Source organism: Callospermophilus lateralis, chromosome 1 (genome assembly GCF_048772815.1).
Source record: "Callospermophilus lateralis isolate mCalLat2 chromosome 1, mCalLat2.hap1, whole genome shotgun sequence".
Classification (NCBI taxonomy): Eukaryota; Metazoa; Chordata; class Mammalia; order Rodentia; family Sciuridae; genus Callospermophilus; species Callospermophilus lateralis.
Genome location: NC_135305.1, coordinates 209,506,731 through 209,527,120, shown reverse-complemented (window position 1 = coordinate 209,527,120; position 20,390 = coordinate 209,506,731). Strand labels below are relative to the sequence as shown.

The following is a 20,390-nucleotide window of genomic DNA, read 5'->3' as shown; positions in this document are numbered from 1 at the left end:
CCGTGGCCGTGCACAGGGAAAAAAGCATTCACGTGTCAGATATTCACGTGTCAAACATTTAGACGCCGAAACCCCAACTTTCCACACCCCTGCTACCCACACACACCCACCCGACCCATAGGCTCACAGACCTCCACTCATAACCCGGACCCCCAATCTGGGGGCATGCCCTGCCTCCCCACCTCCTACGCACATGCCCTGGGTCCAGGAGGGGGAATGGTGCACCCACTGTCTGCACCCCTCACTCCAGCAAGAGAGCAATTACAGGTGGAGTGCCCCCGTTTACAGCTGGCAACACTGAGGCTGAGAAGCAGAGCCAGCGAACGAACGGTCCCCCAGCACCTCTGTTGACGCCGGTGGTGCTGTGAGGCGGTGCAGGGTGGCTCACAGCGTGTATGCTAGGAACCTCAAAAATTTATGTCTGTATGGAGCTAGGTCGCGTGTGGCTCAGTACGACCCCAGGGCTGCGATGTCATGCCCTGGGGTGATAGTGAGTAGCTGCCCGGGCCCTTTCCACGGCTGTCGGAAGCTGCAATTTAGCTTTGCGTGTCTCTGTGCAGCTGTGTGCCTGTGTACACGGTGACCTGTGTCTAGTTGTTCTGTTTCGGCCACTATTTAAGCTGTGCATACAGCAGAGTTTCGCTGGGCGAGCTGTGTGGGGTGGCCCCCACCCTTGCTGGGGGAGAGTCTCTGCGGGGGGGATACACGCAGTATGCCTGAAGCTTTATGGTCTGTCAGTTGTTGCAGCAGCTGTGCACTTTTGTCGTGTAGGGTGCTGTGTCTGAGAGTGTCGCTGCGACTGTGTGGCTGTGATCCTGGGTGTACAACAATTTGGGTGGCTAGTCCTAGCTGGTATGTGTGTGTTTGTGTGTGTGTGTGTTAGCCGCGCCCCCACCCCCCGCAGCGAGCACTGCGCGTGCGCGCCCGTCCCGCGGTCCTGGCGGCGGGACCCACCCGCGCGCCTGTCATTGCCCCTTTAAGAGCGGAGCCCGCGGGCGGCGGGCGGGGGCGCGCGCGGCAGGAGGAGGGGGCGCGCGCTTCCCGGAACAGCCCGCGCTGAGGGAAGAGAGGAAAAAAATAAAACCCGCGGCTGGAGCCGAAGCTGGAGTCACCGCTGCCGCCGCCGCGGCCGTCTGGAGCTCCCCCGCGCGGACGATGCCCGCGGTGCCCGCCCGGGGCTCGGGGCGGTGAGGCCCGGGGCGCGGGGTAGCTATGGCGACGGCGAGCGCGGCCCCCGGTGCCGCCTGACAGGTGTGGGCCCCGGCGGCGGCGGCGGCGGCGCGGAGCAGCATGTACGCCAAGGGGGGCAAGGGCTCGGCCGTGCCCTCCGACAGCCAGGCCCGCGAGAAGTGAGTCGGCGGGCCGGGGGCCGGGGGCGGGGCTCGGCGTCCGCGCCGCTCCCGCGGGCTCCGACGCGGACCGGCCCCGCACCGGGCACGTGGGCGCGGGCTGCTAAGCGTGCGGGGTCCGGGCGCGCTCGAGGGGTCGCGAGAGACCCGAGGGGCGCGAGATTTGAGGGGGCGCGCGAGACCCGAGGGGCGCGAGATTTGCGCGGGCGCGCAACTTGCGTGGCCGCTCGAGACCCGAGGGGCTTGTGAGATAAGCGGGAGCGTGCGAGACTCGAGGGTCCTGAGGGGCTTCTCAGGGGTGCGGGAGATCCGAAGGGGGCGAGATTTGAGGGGCGTGCGAGACTCGAGGGGATGCCAGAGACCTGCGCGGATGGAGGGGTCGTGAGATTTGCGGGGGGGCCCGCGAGACCCAAGGGCGCGAGATTTGAAGGGGCGCGCGAGATCCGAGCAGGACTTGAGGGTCGCGAGACCTCCCCGTGGGGCGAGGCTGGAGTACGCCAGGTTGCGCCCTCTGGGGACCAGGGTTTCCAGGTTGCGCCCTCTGGGGACCGGGGTTTCGTAGCTTCTCGCAGTCCCTCTCGGAAGTTTCCCGGGTGGATGAGACTGGTCTCTCGGAACCCTGGCGCCTTGGGAAAAGCTGGAAAGGAGAGGGGAGTCCTTGAGGGGTGCACAACCACCTGTCCAGCTCTGCTGGAGCAGCTGCGCTGGGCCGGGGCCTAGGTGCGTCCCTGGGGGTGGCCACACGGTTCAAGGTTCGGAAGCCTCCCGGAGCCACGGGGCTGAGCCCCTCCCCCAATGCCGCAGAGTGCGTTCCCAGGGGCCACCCCTTAGTCTGGGCAGGTTTCTGAGAGATGGCTACCAGGTGCTCTCAGGCTGATAGAATCCCTGGGTGGGGAAGCAGCTGAGTGCCCCTGCAGCTAGGTTGCTGAGCTCGAGATCTGGCACTGCCCCATTCCTGTTCTGTGGCTCTGAGCTAGGGAGTGCCCCCAGCCAGGCTGACTTTCCTTCCCTGAGCAGTGCATTCTTTTTTAAGGGTTTGGGGAGCATTTGAAAGGTACTTGGAGCCATGACAGCAAGGGCACCCAGTCCTCTGCAGCACTGTGAAAGTGTCAAAAGTGAAGGGCCTGTCACAGAGTCGGCAGATTCACAGGATCCTAGAGGTTGGACACCTAGGGTAGCCTCCATGTGGAGTAGCCCACCTAAGCAGGAGAGGATGCTGGGTCATCAGGAAGGGGTCCCATGGAAGTGTCGGAGTGAGGATTAAAGAGAAGCCTGGACAGTGAAGAGAAGCCCTGAGTGCTGGCTGACTCTGTCCCCCTCTTCTGCCTTTTCCTGGACTGATGTTGGAATCCCAACTCCCCTCCACAAAGAGAAGGACACACACTCTGCCTAGTCTCTGGGTCACATTGGAGAAGTGGTTCTTTGGGCCAGAAGATGCTAGGCAGTGACCTCTCCCTTCAGAACTGTCTTGCTCATCTGTGCAGTTAGGAAGCTGAGCTCCATTTGCAAGAAGCTTTAAACCCAAAGACTTTTTGAAACTGGCACCTGGCTGTTGCTGCTGGGTCTGAACGTGACCACCCACCAGTGGGGATTTTTCACGTGTATATCAGATCTGCACTAGAATAGGTCTTGGGGTGTGTTGGTCGGCAAGGCAAACTTGACCCTGAAGAAGGCCACAGCTTTAAGTCAGGTATTCAGTTACCATGGGACAGTCACAGGGCTTGAAGAAGTTAGGGATAGCGAAGGTAAGAGAGGGAGGAGGCAGCAGATGGCAAAGCACATGCCAAGGCCCTGAGCTGGGAGTAGGCAGTGGAGCCCAGGGAGGCTTGTGTTTGCAGAAGTGCACTCAGGCCCCATGTGCAGTGGGGCTGTGGGGGGTCAGGAAAGAGGCCGGCAGCCTGGGGAAGGCAAGCACAGTTCTCTGGAAGACAGCCTTGAGCAAGGTGGAGAGCTAAGAGAAGGGAGGGATCATAGGCCTGAGGTGGGAGCGGTGGGTTTGGGGTGGGTTCTTGACCCTGTCAGCCATCCGGGGGAATGATGGTTCTTTGAACCTGCCTCTGTTCTGGATTGGGGCTGGTAGAGGGATTTATCTCCAATTTTTACCCTTCTCCCTGCAGTTGCCTTACCCCCTGGCCTGCCCCACAGAGGTGCTCAGAGGACGCCAGCATCAGGATTGAGAATGCTTACAAGTGGCTCAGCACCTGGTGGGGAGGCTGAGGTCCCTTCTTGGGCCAGAGCCACCCTGTGCTCACCCATTTCTCCCGGAGGGTGTTGTGTGTGTGTTGCTCTGCTGCTGAAGAGAGTGTGCAGATTAAATGGTCACATTCCTCAGCTCATGGATGGGGACGGGCCTGGGGTCCAGGAGAGCAAGTGGCCTACCAATAGCCTAGCTTCTTGGCTGCAGGAAAGCTCTCAGAAGTAGGGGGGGCACCTCACTAGAGAGGGGGACTGGTAGCATAGCACCTCAGTTCCTCATCTAGAATGTGGAGGGCCTGCCATTTGTAATTTTTTTTTTTTTTTTTGTACTGGGAATTGAACCCAGGGGTGCTCAATCTCTGAGCCCCATTCCCAGCCCTTTTTATATTTTATTTAGAGACAGAGTCTTACTAAGTTGTTTAGCACCTTGCCGTGCTGTGGCTGGCTTTGAACTCTCCATCCTCCTGCCTCAGTTTCCCACACCCCTGGGATTACAGGTGTGCACCACTGCACTGGCACCTTTTGGAATTCTTGGGACTGGGTGAAAGACTGAAGGCAGAGCACCCACACCAGCAGCCCTCACTCTAAGGAAATACCAGCTGTGGCCGAGCCACTTCCTGTCTCTGGGTCTTGATTTCCTCTTCCGTGAAGTGGGGTGAAGCCTCCCGCCTCCTGAAAAGTCCTTTCCTTCCTTCTCTGGTCCCCATACTGAGTCCAATTGGGCTCCCTGTGGAGCCTTTGGGTCCTAAAAATGGACTGAGCACCTGCTGGGTACCTCCTAGATGGTGGGGTCCCTACCTTAGCTCACAGCAGTGACCACAGAGTTCAAGGTTGCCGTGGTTAACTCTTACCCCTCAGGCGTATCCTTGAGCCCTTTAGAGCTGCCAGGTAGTTTAGAAGAGTCCCTTAAATGACAGCCAGGGTTGGTGTCCCTGGGTATGTTGTTTTCCTCTGAGTTTGGTTTTGAAATGGGCATGTGGACCTGGATAGTTAGATCACTGGGTCAGAGCAAAAGAGGGTCTTTAGAAAGGAGCCTGAGATGAAGCCCTCAACTGGGGAAGAAAAGCCAGGGGTGGGATTGGTGACAAGGTGCTGCTGAAGGTCAGGCCCCTTGGGCTGGCAGAGGGGAGGGAGGACTCCAGTTGGAGGGTTGGAGGGTCACTTTGGGAGCTGCAGTGGGATTTGGTGATGGATTGAAGGAAGACACAAGTGTTTGGAGTAGAGGGCGTTTCTCAGCCCTTAGCAGAGTGTATGTCCAAGGGGATGCTGGGTAGGGGCCCCCATTATGGTAACTCTTGATAATTAAAAAAATTCTCTATAATTGTGGTAGTTCTGGGTAATTACGGTGGTGGTTGGTGGTCCATTTCTGTCCACAAGTGGTAATGCTGCACCATGTCTCCATGCCTGGCCAGCCCTGTGCCTGTGGCTCAGGGTCACTCCTCCCTCAGGGGATGAGGAGCTGTGCCTGGGGCTTCCCCTCTCCTGGGCCTCCAGTGCTCCTCCTGTCTATCTGCCCTCGGTGGCCACCCCTGGGGTGGGGCAGGGCTCTCAGGTCTTGGAGCCAGTCCTGGGAGTAGCTGCGGATTTGGATCCCGCACCAGGACCCTTGAGACCTGGGCCAGTGAGTCCCCTGCCCCTCAAACCACATTCTAGAGGGTCTGCAGCAGTGAGCAGAGAGCTGGGTCAGATGGCGAGAAACAGGATGATGGGGAAATGGAGCAGAATCGGGGTCAGGTGTCCCAGGGAAGCCTCTGATGGTGACCCTGGAGATGGCAGCCTGCATGGAGGCCCTGGGGAAGGAAGCAGCTAGTTTATATAGTGGGGGGCTCTGGAGGGTCTGAACAGGAGTGGCCGGGGAGCACAGAGGTGCCAGGGAGAAGCAGCCCCTGCTGGGGTTCTGCCACAATCCTGGTGAGAGACCTGGGCTGGGGTGTGGGCGGGACACAGGGGGCTTCCCTCAGGTTTGGTTACTTGCAGCAGGGGTCTCGTCATGTGACCCAGGCTGGCCCTGAACTCCTGTCTTGAGCCATCCTGCTGCAGCCTTCTGATCAGCTGGGACTACAGGCCACCATTTACTACATTTGTCTTTAATGTAGTAAATGCAGTGTGTTGGGGTACGGCTGAGGGGAGCCCAGTGGACACCTGGTCCAGGCCAGGGCTCCTTTGAATTTGGGGGCACTGAGTTCTGGCGACCAGCGTGGGAGTGGAAGGAGTTGCGGTGGGCAGCTGGCAGAGGCAGACACAATGACGGGGACGGGGATGGGCAGGTGGTGGGGAGGAGCACGGGGCTCCGGCTGGGCCTCCGGCTGTCAGGTGGAGAGTGGAAGCGAGTGGAGTGGGGACCGGGCTGGAGGTGGGTCCTAGCTGTTTGGAAGCGTCACCAGATGTCTTCAGATCAAAGAAGGGAGGCCACCAGGGAGAGGGGAGGATGTGGCCTGGGGTGGAGCAGGCAGGGCGTGGAGGCGCTGGAGGATGCAGCGGTGGGCAGGGGGCTCTGGGGACTCTGGGCCGTGGGACAGTATGTGGAAAGGGGATGGAGAAGGACATCATAGGAATGCTCAGTGGACCTGCTGATGACAGGGTCACTTCCTTAGGAATATCTTGAGACCCCAGGAGAGCGTGTGCTCCTGGGGTGTGTGGTGGAATGCGGGCACGGCAGGACCTGTCCCCATGCTGTCCTGCTGCCCCTTCCTGCACTTCCCGGGCAGCTTCCCTGGGTCCCCCCAGCCCTTGTCTTTCTGTCCATCTCGGCGTCTCACCACCCGCAGCCTTTGTGCCCCCTGCTCTGATGCCCAGAGCCAGGCCTATAGGCCCCAGCCTCATGGGGCGAGGAGGGTGGGATGGCGTGAGCTCCCCAGTCTGGTGGGCTCTCCACAGACCTCCCCCATTGGCCATTGCGGGCATCCTTCACTGACGGGAGTGGGTCTGTCAGATGCTGGCTGCTTATGAAGGCTCAGGAAGCCTCTAGAAGTAAGTTGGCTGATAACCCTCAAGGCCAAGATGCCAAGGGTGGTCATAGAAATGGGGTGCCAAGTCAGAATCTGGGCCCGGAGGTGCTTTTGAGTGGGGTAATGATGTGACAGTGACTGCGGCCTGTCTGGGGGACCACACACTGGGACGTGTCTCCTCTGCCCCATCCCTGCACCTTAGGTGGCCATTACCACCCACTAGGGGAGGTGTGAGCTGCAGAGACCCTCCTGGCCCTGTGCCAGCTGCACCCCGACCTGAGACAGAGTGTCCTTTGCTGGCCTCCGCCCCTTTCTGCCTCCCCGCCGCCTGCCTTCCCTGCTCCTCCCGGAGTCTGGGGCTGGAGGCCTCTCCTCCTGTTTGCTGGTTATTGGGGGAACGGACAGATGGATGGAGAAAGGACAAGTGTCCAGGGTAGGTCAGAACTCGAGAGGGGAGCCCCCACATTCATTTCCTAGTAGTTGGGCCTTGGCAGAAGCGCTGGAGCTGGGGTGGGACTGAGTAGATGGGGTACGTGGGGGGAGTGCAGGGACATGAAGTGGAACTCAGAGCGAGGCCAGGAGGGCCGCGAGACTGCAGAGCATGAGTCAAGGGAAGGTTATTTTAGGATGGGGCTGTCGGCCAGGGGAGGGCGGCCGCCGAGTGGGGAGCAGACAGCTGAGGCTGCTGGGAGGCCTGCGGCCAGCCGCCTCCTGTCCCTGCCCACCCTGATGGCGTGGGGAGGCCATGAGGGCCGGGACTGGGAGTGGGAGGACCCTGAGGTACCCAGGGAGTCAGGAGGGGCTGGAGCCTGGGGATTAGGTGACACTGGGAGTGGGGGTGGGGGCCCCTGTCCCTACTGAACCTACTGTGGAAGGTGGCCTGGGAAGCCAGTGAGTGACCTGGCTTCCTTTTGTGACCTGCAGAGGGCAGTGCTGGGGCCATCTGTCTGGGCGAATAGTGGCTGAACCCTTGTTTTCAGGGTGAGCAGTGACTGAGGAAGAGTCCAGGTCTCCCTGCTGGGGACCCATGCAGGACACTGGGTGTTAGGGTAGCACCATAGTGAACACCTATGGCTCTGTCTCTGCGGGAGAGTCAGGAGTGTCTTGTTTGGGACAGAAAAGCTGCAGCTACCTCCTGCTGGTGACCCTGAGGGAGGGGGGGGACCCAGGGACACCAGGGAGTGGGAGCCTTCCTGGCAGGCACAGCTGGGATGGGGTAGCTAGTGGCCCTGGGCACGTGACACAGCTGCCCACCCAGAGTCGCTCCCTGGTGCCCCATCAGGAGAAGCATCGGGAAGCCTGTTTCTGGGTGGAGGTGCCCCCAGGGCCGAGGTCACCAGGGAGTCAGTGTTGGTAGGATGGGGCGGGGCTTGGTCCATGGGGGCATGCTGAACTGAGCAAAACTGGGCCTCGAGTTGAGGGGGGTGATGCCCGGGGATCCTTCAGGTTGGGTGTTGATGGACCCTAGGCATTGGCTGAGCTGAGCAAGAGAGTTGAGGACGCCATCTTCTGGGAGGGATGGGGACACAGCAGGGGGGTGGGCTTGGGGAGGTACTGGCCACGGGCCCTGCCCACCTCGCCCGCCCTCCCCGCAGGCTGGCGCTGTACGTGTACGAGTACCTGCTGCACGTTGGTGCCCAGAAGTCAGCCCAGACCTTTCTGTCAGAGGTGAGCTACACGCCAGCCTGGCCTTTCCCCTGCCACACCCGGGGTCCTCTGCCCTGTTTCCACTGGGGCGTCAGTTGGGATGGCTCCTTCAGGGAACCGAGGGCAAGGATGGGGTCAGGAACCTGAGCTGGCATCCATCCCGGCCTGTGGCCCTGGATCCATGTGTCCACCTCAGTGGCTCTGGTTGGCCGGCTCGCCCCCTTGCTCTGATCTGGTGGCCCCCCCAGCCCCAAATGCCCGGGCTCTGTGGGCTGGGTGGCGGGAGGTTGGCCTGGGCCGCAGCCTCTCAGCCACCTCCCCTCTTCCCTGCAGATCCGATGGGAGAAGAACATCACGCTCGGGGAGCCCCCAGGGTTCCTGCATTCCTGGTGGTGGTGCGTGTGGTGCTGCTGGGGGCAGAGAGGGGACAGGGACCAACGGGATATGGCGCAGTCATCGTCCCCTCTGCTGCCCACAGTGTGTTCTGGGATCTGTACTGCGCAGCGCCAGACCGCAGAGAGGCGTGCGAGCACCCGGGCGAGGCCAAGGCCTTCCAGGACTACGTGAGTACTGTCCCGGGCGGGGGTGGGCAGGCCTGGGCTCTGTGGGCCTGGGGGGACCTGGAACCTTGTCCCTGCGCACCCCCTTCCACTGCAGCTGGCTCCTGAGGGTCCTGTAGCCCCCCTGCCTCCCTGCTCAGCTGGGTGGGGTGGGCACCAGCCTGTCCCTGCCACCCCAGACTCTGGGAGCCCACGTGTTAGTAGGGGAGGCAGTGGGGCCCTGTCCCCACAAGCTCTAGAGGTCATCATCAGGGCAATTCCTGGCCCCTACGGCGTGGGCTCCACCTCTCAGCATGTTTCCGGTTGGGTTGTGGGGCTCCGATGCCTGTCTGCAGAGGAGGCTGAGGCGTATCTTGTCATTATGGGGCTGTGGATCTGAGGATGTGCCCTCACTGGCTGGCGGCTGGGGACAGTGCAGCTGACCTCCCACCCACGCTGGGGGACTTCGCTGCAAGGTGGAGCTCAGTGCTTAGCTCCTCAGGTCCCTGAAGCCACCTGGGGCACACTCCGGGTGGAAGCAGGGCCATACTGATGGCCTCCCAGCATCACTGTCACCTACCGAGACTCTTAGTGCCCCTGTGCGGTACCCCTAACCCTGCCGGAGGAGTGGGTGGAGGGTACCTGTCCTCCGCAGTGGCACTGCAGCCCCCCCTGCTCCCGCTGGGGTCTAGCAGCCTCCCCAGGCGCCTTCTGATCCGCCACTCGGCAGAAGGCACAGGCCGGTTTCCATGGCAGCACCAGCATTGGGAGCAGCTTGGGCCAGGAGATGGGGGCGGGGGCTCCCCAGGCCTGGGTGAGGGTCTCTGTGGCCAGGAGCTGGGTGTGTGACTGCTAGACTGCCACCCTCCACTGTGACGGGGCGTCCTATGTGAGCTCCCAAGGGGGCCCCATCCTCCCGGGCCCGAGTGAGGATTCTGTGTGCCCCTCCCTGCTCCAGGGCTCCCCAGCCGACCTTGGCGTCTCCAGGAAAAGCAAGCGTGCCCAGCCCGTCGTCATGACAACACGGGCAGGGCTCTGGCGCCTCTTTGCCTCTTTGGGATGATTGACGTGGGGGGTCTGGCTGGCTGCTACCAGCTAGGGAGGCAGGCGAATCAGCCCAAGATTAACCCCTCAGGGCCTAGAGTTTGGGGCACAGGTGCCACCCACCCCCTCACCTTGCAGTTTGTGGTCTGGGCCCAGCCGGAGTCCACCTCCCCTCCCTTCCTGGCTGGGCCTCCAAACCCGGATTGCTCAGGTGTCCCCTGGGGTGAGAGGGGGGCCTGGCTTCCTGGGGCTGGACTGACCCCAGGGGAGGTGCCCCCTGGCCAGCCCGAGTGTGCTGAGCGTGCAGAGCCCTGAGGTCCCAGAGGCAAGCTGGCAATTTGGAACTGGAAACCCGAGACGAGTTGGGGGCTGAGGCCGTGACCCTCCTCAGATCACGTGGCTTTCCAGTGATTTGTTGGGGGTCTGGGAGGCTCTCGTATCCACATGCGCTTGGAGAGGCGCCCACTTCCCCCTCCACTCGCCAGGCCTTGGCTGAGCCCTTGAGGCTGCCCTTTTGAGAAGGGGCAGGAAGGGAGTCCAGCTGTGGCCCACAGAGTGAGGGTGAACCAGAGACCCCGCTCCTAGCCGGCCAGTCGGGGCCAGCATACAAAGCACCTTCCTCTCTGCACCCAAGGGGCCACAGGGCCACAGGGCCACAGGGCCAGAGCACCCTGTGTGCCAACTTGTGCCTGCCCCAGGGACAGGGCACCCCTTTCTCTGGGGGTTTTGACCTGGTGAAGGAGGGGGACGTGGACAGATAAGGGCCAAGCAGCCAAGAGGGGAGACCTGCTTGCTCAGGGACTCAGGTGCTGGCCTCCCAAGCCCTCCTCCCTTGTCCCCTTCTCCACATGTGGTCCTCAGGCTGCGGAGACAGACTGGTCTGGAACTCAGGAGCTGATTAGGAAGTGGCCTGTCAGCCTGTCCTCTGCCAGCTTAGGGCCTGCCCAGAAACCTCACCTTCACAGACACAGGAGCCCTCATCTCTAGCACCGCCTCTTCTCCCCTCCCCACCTAAGGAGCGTCCGGATGCCTGGGAACCCCACTCTAGTCCTGTTCTTCCTCCTCCATCCTGGGGGAAGAGATTGTCGGGGGGCGGGGGGTCTGCACAGCAGTTGCAAGGAGCCTCCAGGACCCGGCTGGACTTTGTGTGTGCTTGGGGTGTTGGGGATGGGCTTAGGGGCCCAAGTTACCCTGCCAGTCAGGAGGCTAGGGCCAGTTGGGTGGACTTGGAGAGCAGGGCCAGCCCGGGGCCACCCTGTCCATATGCCTTTGCTACTGAATGAGGCCCTCACTGGGGTCTGGGGCAGTGGAATCCTCAAGTGGAACCTCACTGAAGGCTGGGACCACTTTGCAGCGACACTTAGCTGGGGTGGGGCTGGGGCAGCTGCTCTTCCCTCACTTGGACCCCCTCCCAGACTCCCCGTGGGCTGACAGTGTCAGCTAGTCTGGGTTCAAGTCCAAACTTGATCACCTACAGCTGCCTGTCCCATGGCCACCTGCATATAGGAGGGGAAGACACCCCGTGCAGGAAATGTCCTGACCTGGCCCTCACGGTGTCTCCCATCCCCTCAGAGTGCCGCAGCGGCCCCCAGCCCGGTGATGGGGAGCATGGCTCCCAGTGATGCGATGGCAGCAGGCCCCATGGCGCCCGGATTCTTCCAGGTATGGCCAGGCCTGGGACTCCTTTTCCCCCAACCCTGGGTGGGCATGTATCTGAGGCGGGGGTCGGGGTACCTGTTCTGGACTTGGCAGAACCAGCAAGGGAGGGACCTAGGTGCGATGGTGGGAAGGGGAATGTCTGCACAAAGGAGCATAAGGTGGTTGGGATGCAGTGGCCACCAGTGGGCCTAGTGACCACCAGTGACACAAGTCCCACCTATGACCCTTCCAGCAGGGCTCCCTGCTATAGGCTGGCCCACCCCCCTGCCTCCATGGAGTCCCCTCCCACAACCCACCTGGTTCTGTCCTCTTAGGGCCCCTTTGGCTCCCAGCCGCCCCCCCACAACCCCAACGCCCCTATGATGGGGCCTCACAGCCAGGTAAGGACCTGTGGCCCTGCCCAGCCACGCACACGCACACACACCTCCCCCTCCCCCAGCCCCCAGTGCGCCGTCTAGTCCAACCACCTCAGTTTTTTGTTAGCTAGAGGAGGGGCCTGTCCAGATTGGGGGTCTGGGCATAGGAGGGACTGGGGAGCTTTGGGGGAGGAGGGTGGAGGTGGCGCTGATCCTCCACCCACCTCTTCCAGCCCTTCATGTCACCGCGGTTCCCAGGGGGCCCCCGGCCCACCCTGAGGATGCCGAGTCAGGTGAGAGAGGGATGAGGGGAGGGGCAGCAGTGGGCCAGGGCGGGGGCACCCCACTCAGTGCAGCCGTGCCCCTTCGCAGCCTCCTGTGGGCCTCGCAGGCTCCCAGCCCCTCCTCCCTGGCGCCATGGACCCCTCCCCGCGCACTCCGGGTGAGTAGGGAAGCTCTCAGGACCGGACTCCCAGCGTCCCCACCTGGCTGCCTCACAGTGCAGACCCCAATTCGCGTCCACACTGGGGAATGGCCCAGATCTGAGCCCCCTTCTTTCTGCTCCCACCCCAGGGCACCCCAGTATGGGCGGCCCGATGCAGCGGGTGACGCCTCCCCGGGGCGTGGCCAGCGTTGGGCCCCAGGTAAGGGCCAGCGGAGATGGGGTGAACCTGAGGGGCTGTCCCTCGGCGGTGCTGCCCTTCACAGCTCCTTTGCCTTCACAGGGTTACGGAGGTAGCATGAGGCCCCCGCCCAACTCCCTTGCTGGCCCAGGTCTGCCTGCCATGAACATGTAAGGCCCTGAGTGTATCCCCAAGCATGTGTCACCCGAGTAAAGGGGCAGTTATCTGCAACGGCAGGACAGCCTAGATGGTGCTTACTCCATTGGCACTGTTTAGGTGGGAAACCGAGGCCCAAGCCGCAGCCAGACCCTAGTTAGTGGTTGGAATTTGAGCACCTATGCTGTCCTCTCTGGAGGCAGATAAGAGCAGGGTGTGATGGGTGACTGCTGTACCATCCTGGCCTAGCCCCAGGGTCTATCACCATCTCTTCCAGGGGCCCAGGAGTGCGAGGCCCTTGGGCCAGCCCCAGTGGCAACTCGGTGAGTCAGGGGCAGGGTAGGGTGCGCTGGGTGGTGGGGTGCACTGGGTGGTGGAGCCTGCAGGGCAGAGGCGAGGAGCCTGCCCATGCCAGCTACTCACAGCTGCTCCTGTCCCCAGATTCCCTACTCCTCCTCATCCCCCGGCAGCTACACGGTGAGTCGGGGTGAAGTTGGGCAATATGCAGGCTGGGGCGCAAGCTGGCAGCCAGGGGCCTTTCTCACGGTCCTCTCCCTCCATGTGCAGGGACCCCCAGGAGGAGGTGGGCCCCCTGGAACACCCATTATGCCCAGCCCTGGAGGTATGGCCTGGGCGGTGACGGGGGCGGGTGCATGGGGGAAAAGCCATTCACACTCCACCAATCGTGGCCCTGCTGTCCCCCCAGACTCCACGAACTCCAGCGAGAACATGTACACCATCATGAACCCCATCGGGCCGGGCGCCGGCAGAGCTAACGTGAGTGGGGGTGCAGGGCTAGGATCCTAGCCGGGTGGTGACCCCGTGGGGGGAAGTGATGAGGTCGGTCAGGCCCATGCTGCTCTGTCCCCACAGTTCCCTCTCGGCCCTGGCCCGGAGGGCCCCATGGCCGCCATGAGCGCGATGGAACCGCACCACGTGAACGGATCCCTGGGTGAGTGGCACGGCCCCGCCCCTGCCAAGCCGCTCCGTGAGCCTCGAGCGCCCCCTGGCGGCGGCATCCCCCCTTTAAACCACTGTCGCCCGAATCCGGAGGCCCTGCACATGCCCTTTCTGGGGACCCAACGGCGGCGTGGGTCGTCCGGGTCTGGGGGAGGCTCGGGGAGGGCCCCGGGCCGCAAGCTCCGGGCGCGGGTGGGGAGGCGGCGGCTCCGGAGTCCAGCAGGCTGGCGCAGGCGCGTCTGAACCGCGCGCGTGTCGGTCTGTCGTTCTCAGGCTCGGGCGACATGGACGGGTTGCCGAAGGTGAGGGCTGTGCTCCTGCAGGGGGCGAACCGGGCGGAGGTCTGGGTGCGGGCGGGCAGGGATTCGGCGCTGACGGTGGCCGCCCCTAGAGCTCCCCCGGTGCCGTGGCCGGCCTGAGCAACGCCCCGGGCACCCCGCGGGACGACGGTGAGATGGCGGCCGCCGGGACCTTCCTGCACCCGTTCCCGAGCGAAAGCGTAAGCGACTGCGTCGACTCTCCCCCCGCGGCGGCGTCGGGCCGGAGGGGCCTGGCGGGCAGGCCCCGGCGGGGCGGCCGGGGGGCCAGAGCAAGACCGTGACCGCGGCGGGCCAGGTGGGGGGGGCGGCCGCGGCATCCTTTCCTCCACTCCCCGCCCACTCCCGCCCCTGCCCTCCCCCCAAGAGCCCCAGGACGGCCTCCCCCTGCATCCCGCCCTGCCCTGCCCCGCCCCTCCCCGGGTCGGCCCTGCTCTTCCCTGTCTCCCTTTCTCCTGGGGGGAGGTGGGGAGGGTCCCAGCCGAGGCCAGAACTGAGCCCGCCCCTGCGCGCCGCCTCCTCTCTCTGCAGTACTCCCCAGGGATGACCATGAGCGTGTGATGGGGCTGCGGCCCCAACCCTCTGCCCACCTCGGCTTCTGCTCAGTGCCCCTACCCGGGGCGAGGGTCTGAGGTCACACCTCTGGCACCTGGACACCTGGCCAACCAGGCTTGGACAGCTGGGAGGCCCCACAGGACTTTCTCATTTTATAAAAACGCAAGGACCTCAGAGACATTGTTTCCCACGTGGGCCCTTCCCGCGGCTCGCGATTCGCGATTCATCAGAGGGAGGCTCCTTGGTGGCCCCCTCTCCCCAGGACAGCAAGGGTGGACCCTTCCAATAAATGTAACTGGTTTTGGTTTTTGGTAGCCGGGTCTGGATTCTCACTTGGGCCTGGACCTGCAGCCACATCCTCTCCACCCTGTTCTGCCACCCCCCATGGCTGGGAGGTTCCTGGGAATTGGGACAATAACTCTGAAGAGTGGGTAGGAGGTTGACCAGCTGAAAAGAGGGTGGGGTAGAAGCTAGGTGTCCAGCTGATGCTGAACAGGTTTGGGGGTGACCATAGGAGCGGGTGACCTTCGGACACACCACACAGGTGGAGGTTTGTCTGATAGGGGCATTGACTTTATTGTCTTTGCGGGACCTCGAAAAGATGGACCCAGAGGGGTGAGAGGAGGGGCTGGGGGTCTGCAACTGCAGCTTCAAGCTGTGGGCATCTGGGGTGCCTCAGCCTGTGGGTGCCCATTGGCATCGCCGGTGTAGCCGTTGGGGGCAATGGGCGCTGGTCCTTTCTTGCAAGGCAGAGGGCAGGCGGTAGCCACAGAACCGACTCGCTTGACGCCCAGGCCTGGGCGCTCCATCTTGTGCTCCAGGAGCATGTGGTTTTGTGGGGGGAGCCCCACACAGGCCCTGGGGGACAGGGCTGGGATCAGCAGGGCCAAACCTCCAGGCTGGTGACCTCCGCAGCCTCCAGCCCCCTAGCCCTGTGCATAGCCCCATGAGTGGATGGATACGTGTGCCATGGTGGGAGCCGCGGGACCCAGCGCACCTGAGGATGTTCTCTATGCAGCTGCGCTGGCGGAAAAGCGCATTGACCACCGGGCTGCCTGGGGGCACAAGTGGAGCCTTGAAGAGGAAACTGAGGAGTGATAGCACAGGGTGGAAGCCCTGTGGCTCTGGGTCTGTGTTGGTGGTGAAGCTCACGCGCTGGCACAGCTCCGTGAGCAGTGCCAGGTCCAGCATGATGGGCGCTGCCAGCAGCGAATCCTGTGGGGTGGGCGGGTCAGGAGGCTGTGGGGTGGGTGGGGCTTCCTATTCGGCTCCGCCCACCGTCTCTCCCATTGTACCTCACAAGTATTGTGCAGCACCAGTGTATTGGTTCCACCAAGCATCAGCTCCGATGTATACTCGTCCAGCGCACGCTTGCTGTCACCCACATAGGGTACATACTTGATGACCACCTAGGGGGCAATACCAGGTCGCAAGGGCCCCTGCCACCTCCAGCCAGAAGCCCCCCACCGCTCTTGTGGACCCCTACGCACGCAGTGGTCAGGCGCCTCTCCTGGAGCGTACAGCACTGGGTTACTCTGCACCATGTCATCTACCACGCTGCTCTTGGACACCTCCTTTGAGCGGAACTGCTGGGGCGCCGAGAGGTTCTGCCCATCGTTGTTGCCCAGGTGGTTGTAACTCACGATGGACATGGTCTGGTCAAAAGAGGTGGCACAGAAGTCCTAGGCCCTGCAGGGAACTAGGTAGGTCCTTCGGGTCCAGATTCCTTTCCTCCCCATTTTGCACCTCTCCAGATAGACTTACCTTGAGGCCAGAGCCAATGAGGAAGTCCACGAGCACAGATTTGACCTTGGTCTGGCCTGATTTGAAGTCATCTCCACCCACAAACACACGATGCTGCGCCGCCAGCTCAAGCGCACCGGGCACCAGTGTGTTCTGCGGGGATCCATTGAGGAAGGCGCAGCCCTCCAGGATGCTGGCCACCGCAAAGAGCGTGGATGGTGACACCTCTCGACCAAGCTGAGGGTGTGGGTGGGCAGTCAGCAAGAGGGGGTCCAAGGAACTGGCCCTGACCCTACTGCACCCTAGCATGTGCCCACCTGGATGGTGTGCAGCAGGTTCTCGGCTGTGTCGTTGAGACCAGGAACCACTTCGCAGAAGCGCTCTGTGTTCGCTGTCCACAGCACGATGACCTTATCCAGCCCCGCGCTGGATCGGAAGTCGCGGATGTCCCTGCGGATCTGCTCCAACTGCAGGGAGGGTGAAGGAAGGCTAGCGAGGAGGTTGTACAAACCCCACGGTTTGCAGAAGCGTGGGCCACTCAGTTCTCCAAAGTACTAAGTGGGGCCTGGGTGCCCAGGATAGGAGCATGAGGCAAAAGGGAGTGAACAGGTGGCAGGGAACAAGGGATGCGGGATGAGGCAACACCTGCTGTGCGCGTGTGCCCGGGATGAGGTTGTCAGCACGCGCATTTTGGTTGGCCGCGATGAACTCGGGGATGTAGACCGAGGGCCGTGGACGCATGGCCTCCATGTGCGGCCACAGTTGCTCCTGAAGGCCCCAATCCAGTACCTTCGCGCGCCGCATAGCCTCAGCCAGGTTCAGCGACGAGATATCCCAGCCTGCGGGGGACCCTCACGCTTGGCCCAGCCCTGATCCCCAGCTGCTCCAGACCCCACCTCCCATCCCGCCCAGGGCTCCGCCCACCATCAAACACCAGGTCGTTGGGCGACACCATGGGCAGCAGTGCACTGAAGGGCACGAACACCTCCTGGCCCTCAGCATCCAGACCCAGGTTCACGGTACCGGCCTGAGTCAGCGAGCCGAAGTAGTTGGCTTCCTGGGTGGTGGGGGGAACCAGACACAGCGGAGTAAGGCGCAGGCGTGGCTAGAGGAGGGCCGGCGGCCTGCCCGGGGCCCCGCCCCGGTCCTCAAGCTCCGCCCTGCCCTCCTGCGCTTTCAGCTCCGAGCCCGGGGCGGAAGCCTCTCCTCCCAGCGGGTTCCCCGAGCCGGCCGTGCCTAAGGCTCCGCCCCCACAAGGCTCCTGCGGCTCTCCGCCCACCTTCTGGAACGCCCAAGGAGGTCTGCGGCAGCCAGGCCCCGCCCCCAGCAGGCCCCCTCCCCCGAGGAACCCGCCTCCCGAGGCCCCGCCCCCGCCCGCAGGAACTCCGACCCAGCCCCCCTCCGCGGCCGGGCCTCCCCGGCCCCCCACCTTGCGACCAGCGCGCGTGGGCCAGGACAGGCGCAGTCGGTTGGCCAGCACGGCGGCGGTAAGCGTGGAGCCGTTGTTCCCGCCCCAGCCGACGAGCATGACCCCGAGCCGGGGCACCTGCCGGGCAGTCCGGAAGGTGAAGCGCGTGGACGTGGGGCGCACCTGGGGGCAGGCGGCGTCGTAAGACTGGGGCCCCAGCCTCTTCTCCCCTCAAGGCAGGGAGAGGGTTGGAGATGTTGGACAATCCCCCGCCATCATCTCCCTGGTGTCCCCAACCCAAGGCTCCTGGGCCCCTCGCCCACCTTGAGGACACCGCCCTCACGGCTGACGCGCGTCGTCCGGTACTCGTACTGAGCCTCGATGGCCTCGGGGCTGTAGACCACGTCCGGGCTCTCGACCACGAACTGGGGGGCTGCCTCCATCGCGGCGACCTGGGGCCCGGGTTAGCAGAGGGTCAGCGGGGACCCCAGGTGACCGGCCCAAGCCGGCCTGGGTCCCCAAGAAGCCCCCAATCCGTCCAAGACCTCGCTCACCTTCGAGGAGTCAGCTCCGACAGCGGCGGCGGACAGCGCGGGCTCCCGGGCGTCCTCGGGAGAAAAGCGCCGCGGCCCCGCCCCCCGCCCCGCCCCCGCTTGCGCCTTGTTGGGGAGGGGCGCGACGGCGGGGGCAGGGGTTCTAGGCCGAACTGTCGAGGCCCGGTCCGGCCGGAAGCGGCCGGCTCACCACCGGGCGGCATTGGTTCTCTTCTCTAGAGGTTCTCTGGACACGCAGCCGCTTATTCCCATTTTACAAAAGAGGACGATGGGGCTACAATTGAGCCCCAGACCCCGGCCACAAGCTGGAGGATGGGGCTGCGCAGGGAGGCTGCGGCTGTGGAGGGAGGGGCCCGGTCTGTGATACTGCAGGGGAAACGGACCTGGAAGCCAGGCCGGCCTCCTTTATGAGCGGTGGCCCCCACTCAGTGCTCCGAATCTCTGGGCCCCATGATCCCGGAGCGGGTGGACCAAATTTCCTCTGCCTCAGCGGGGTTTCACATGCATGAGGAGTAGCGGGCTGGGGACATGGCTGGTCACTAGGGAGGAGAGAGGACCGCCAGTGTGGGGAGGAGCCGGGACAGCACACCAGAGGCCCCCCTCATGCACAGTGATAAGGGAGCGTGGGAACCCAGCGGGCAAGCGGGGGCGGCTCCCCCAAGGAACTTTCCAAAACAAGCCAGCCGGAAAGTTTCCACCACTGGAGCTGGCCCAAAGGTGGAGAGTTTGGGAATGTTTGCAGAAAAGGCAGCCGGGGGCCTGGTCTTGGGGACTGGGGGCTCCAAGAGTCTGGCTCTTGGAAAGGGCCCCACTCTGAAGTAGGAAGTGGACCAGGACCGGGGCACCTCCAGTTGGAAGGAACTCACAGAGGAGGCTCTACAGAGCAGGGTTTCCAGAGCAAGTGGCTGGTGGAAGGGGTTTTGAGATACGAAGAGTTCACCCGGAGAAGACTATAAGGTGCCTGAATCACCTAAAAGCCTTGGGGAAGGGGCTCCCACTCTGATGACAAGGTGGCAGTGGAAGGCAGGCACCAGTCTGGAGACCATGCTGACCCCAGGGGCTACTAGGAGAACATCTGGTATCTCCCTGGCTTCTGGGAGATTCGAGTTCAATCACGCATCATGAGTCATAAATTAGATTAACCAATCGCATCTATGCAACCACACCACTGGGGCTCAGAACGCAGCTCCCCCAAAATGCCACTTTGACATGCAACCGGAATGCTTGTCCCCACAGCACCTGTCTCCCCCACCCATAGCACCGAGAATGCCTCGGAGCTGCATTGCTGACCTGCCTGGTCTGGTAGCAGATAAGATCCCAGTTCAGGAGTCCTGCCCCCTCCCTGGGAGGAAGGACTCCCCACAGAAGGAGGCGAGAAGAATCTGGACGGACAGGCCTCTCTGGGCGTCCAGGCCCACTGTTTCCATGACAACAGCCACTTTTGTCCAATACCTTTCTCCACGGCTGTCCGTGCTTCATGGAGCCCAAGCCCAGGACATGTCTCCCTGGATTCTGTTTCTGAAGGCTCCTGGTCACCTGAGACCTTGATCTAGTGATTTCTTTTCTCTTTACTCTGAGGATGGGAGCCGGGCCTCCTGCAGGCCAGGCAGTTGCTCTGCCATTGAGCTCCGCTCCAGCACCTTGTGGTCCTTCGTCACAGGAGTCGGGGTGGTGGCCCTTACCGGGTGAGGAAAGGCACTGCAGGCCCTACAAGACTTCCGAACAGTCCCCTAAGAAAGGTTTGGGTTCCTTTGTGGTGGCGCTGGGTGGTGGCATGGATGGAGAATGCAAGGGAGGTCCAAGGCCCCATCATGCCCTTCGCACGTCCCTGGCTGTCAGCCAGCCCCCGAGTTCTGAGAGCTGTCATCCAACCCAAGGCGGGGGTCCTGGGAGTCCCCTGAACAGCCTTGGCTGGGCAGAGCTGTCTGTCGGCAGCAGGAATGTCCAGGGGTCTGAAGTGGGGGCAGTCTGTGCGCTGAGCCTCTTCACCGGGGGTGGGACGAGGGCATGATTGCAGCTTGAGGCCACACATGGCACCATGGGGACATATGCAGCAATGAGGAAGGCCCCCAGGCCTGGCGTCCCCAGGGCTGGCTGGGCCGGGGCAGGAGGCAGCCCCACGAGCTCCCTGTGAGCTCACAGGAGGTGGGAAGCGACATGGCCTCGGCCCTGGGCCGCCTCCTTCCCGGCAGATGGTGCTGGGAGGTGAAGGTAGGGGCTGTGGGGTGGCAAGGCTGAGGGAGGGGACTGGGCCCGTGGACCAGGGTCACTGTGGTGACAGAGGTAGGAAGAAAGGAGCGTTTTCCAGCCGGAGGAGGAGTGTGGTGGTAGCCCCA

At 63.0% G+C, this 20,390-nt stretch overlaps 2 protein-coding genes across 9 annotated transcripts; one reads left to right on the top strand and one right to left on the bottom strand.

Annotated features, from left to right (window-relative positions):
- The first annotated feature begins 1,055 nt into the window (after positions 1-1,055).
- Positions 1,056-14,663, top strand: Ssbp4 (single stranded DNA binding protein 4). 8 transcript variants are annotated; one of them, XM_076845902.2, is made up of 18 exons: positions 1,056-1,349; positions 8,089-8,161; positions 8,474-8,535; positions 8,619-8,703; positions 11,296-11,385; positions 11,697-11,762; positions 11,972-12,031; positions 12,111-12,180; positions 12,312-12,382; positions 12,464-12,531; positions 12,795-12,840; positions 12,959-12,994; positions 13,085-13,139; positions 13,224-13,294; positions 13,391-13,469; positions 13,751-13,779; positions 13,869-13,976; positions 14,326-14,663. In XM_076845902.2, the coding sequence occupies exons 1-18, from the start codon at positions 1,291-1,293 to the stop codon at positions 14,353-14,355; spliced, it is 1,158 nt and encodes a 385-aa protein (XP_076702017.1). In that variant the 5' UTR covers positions 1,056-1,290; the 3' UTR covers positions 14,356-14,663. The 8 variants fall into 8 exon arrangements, with proteins under 8 accessions (XP_076702017.1, XP_076702024.1, XP_076701968.1 ...); XM_076845909.2 differs by lacking the exon at positions 11,697-11,762; XM_076845853.2 differs by having other exon boundaries at positions 12,312-12,531.
- Positions 14,664-14,900: 237 nt separating this feature from the next.
- Positions 14,901-18,094, bottom strand: Isyna1 (inositol-3-phosphate synthase 1). The gene is made up of 11 exons (XM_076845797.2): positions 18,055-18,094; positions 17,824-17,952; positions 17,522-17,683; positions 17,017-17,149; positions 16,738-16,931; positions 16,410-16,559; positions 16,114-16,329; positions 15,840-16,004; positions 15,645-15,758; positions 15,347-15,564; positions 14,901-15,207 (listed from the first exon to the last, which is right to left on the bottom strand). The coding sequence occupies exons 2-11, from the start codon at positions 17,941-17,943 to the stop codon at positions 15,000-15,002; spliced, it is 1,680 nt and encodes a 559-aa protein (XP_076701912.1). The 5' UTR covers positions 17,944-17,952; positions 18,055-18,094; the 3' UTR covers positions 14,901-14,999.
- Positions 18,095-20,390: the final 2,296 nt, after the last annotated feature.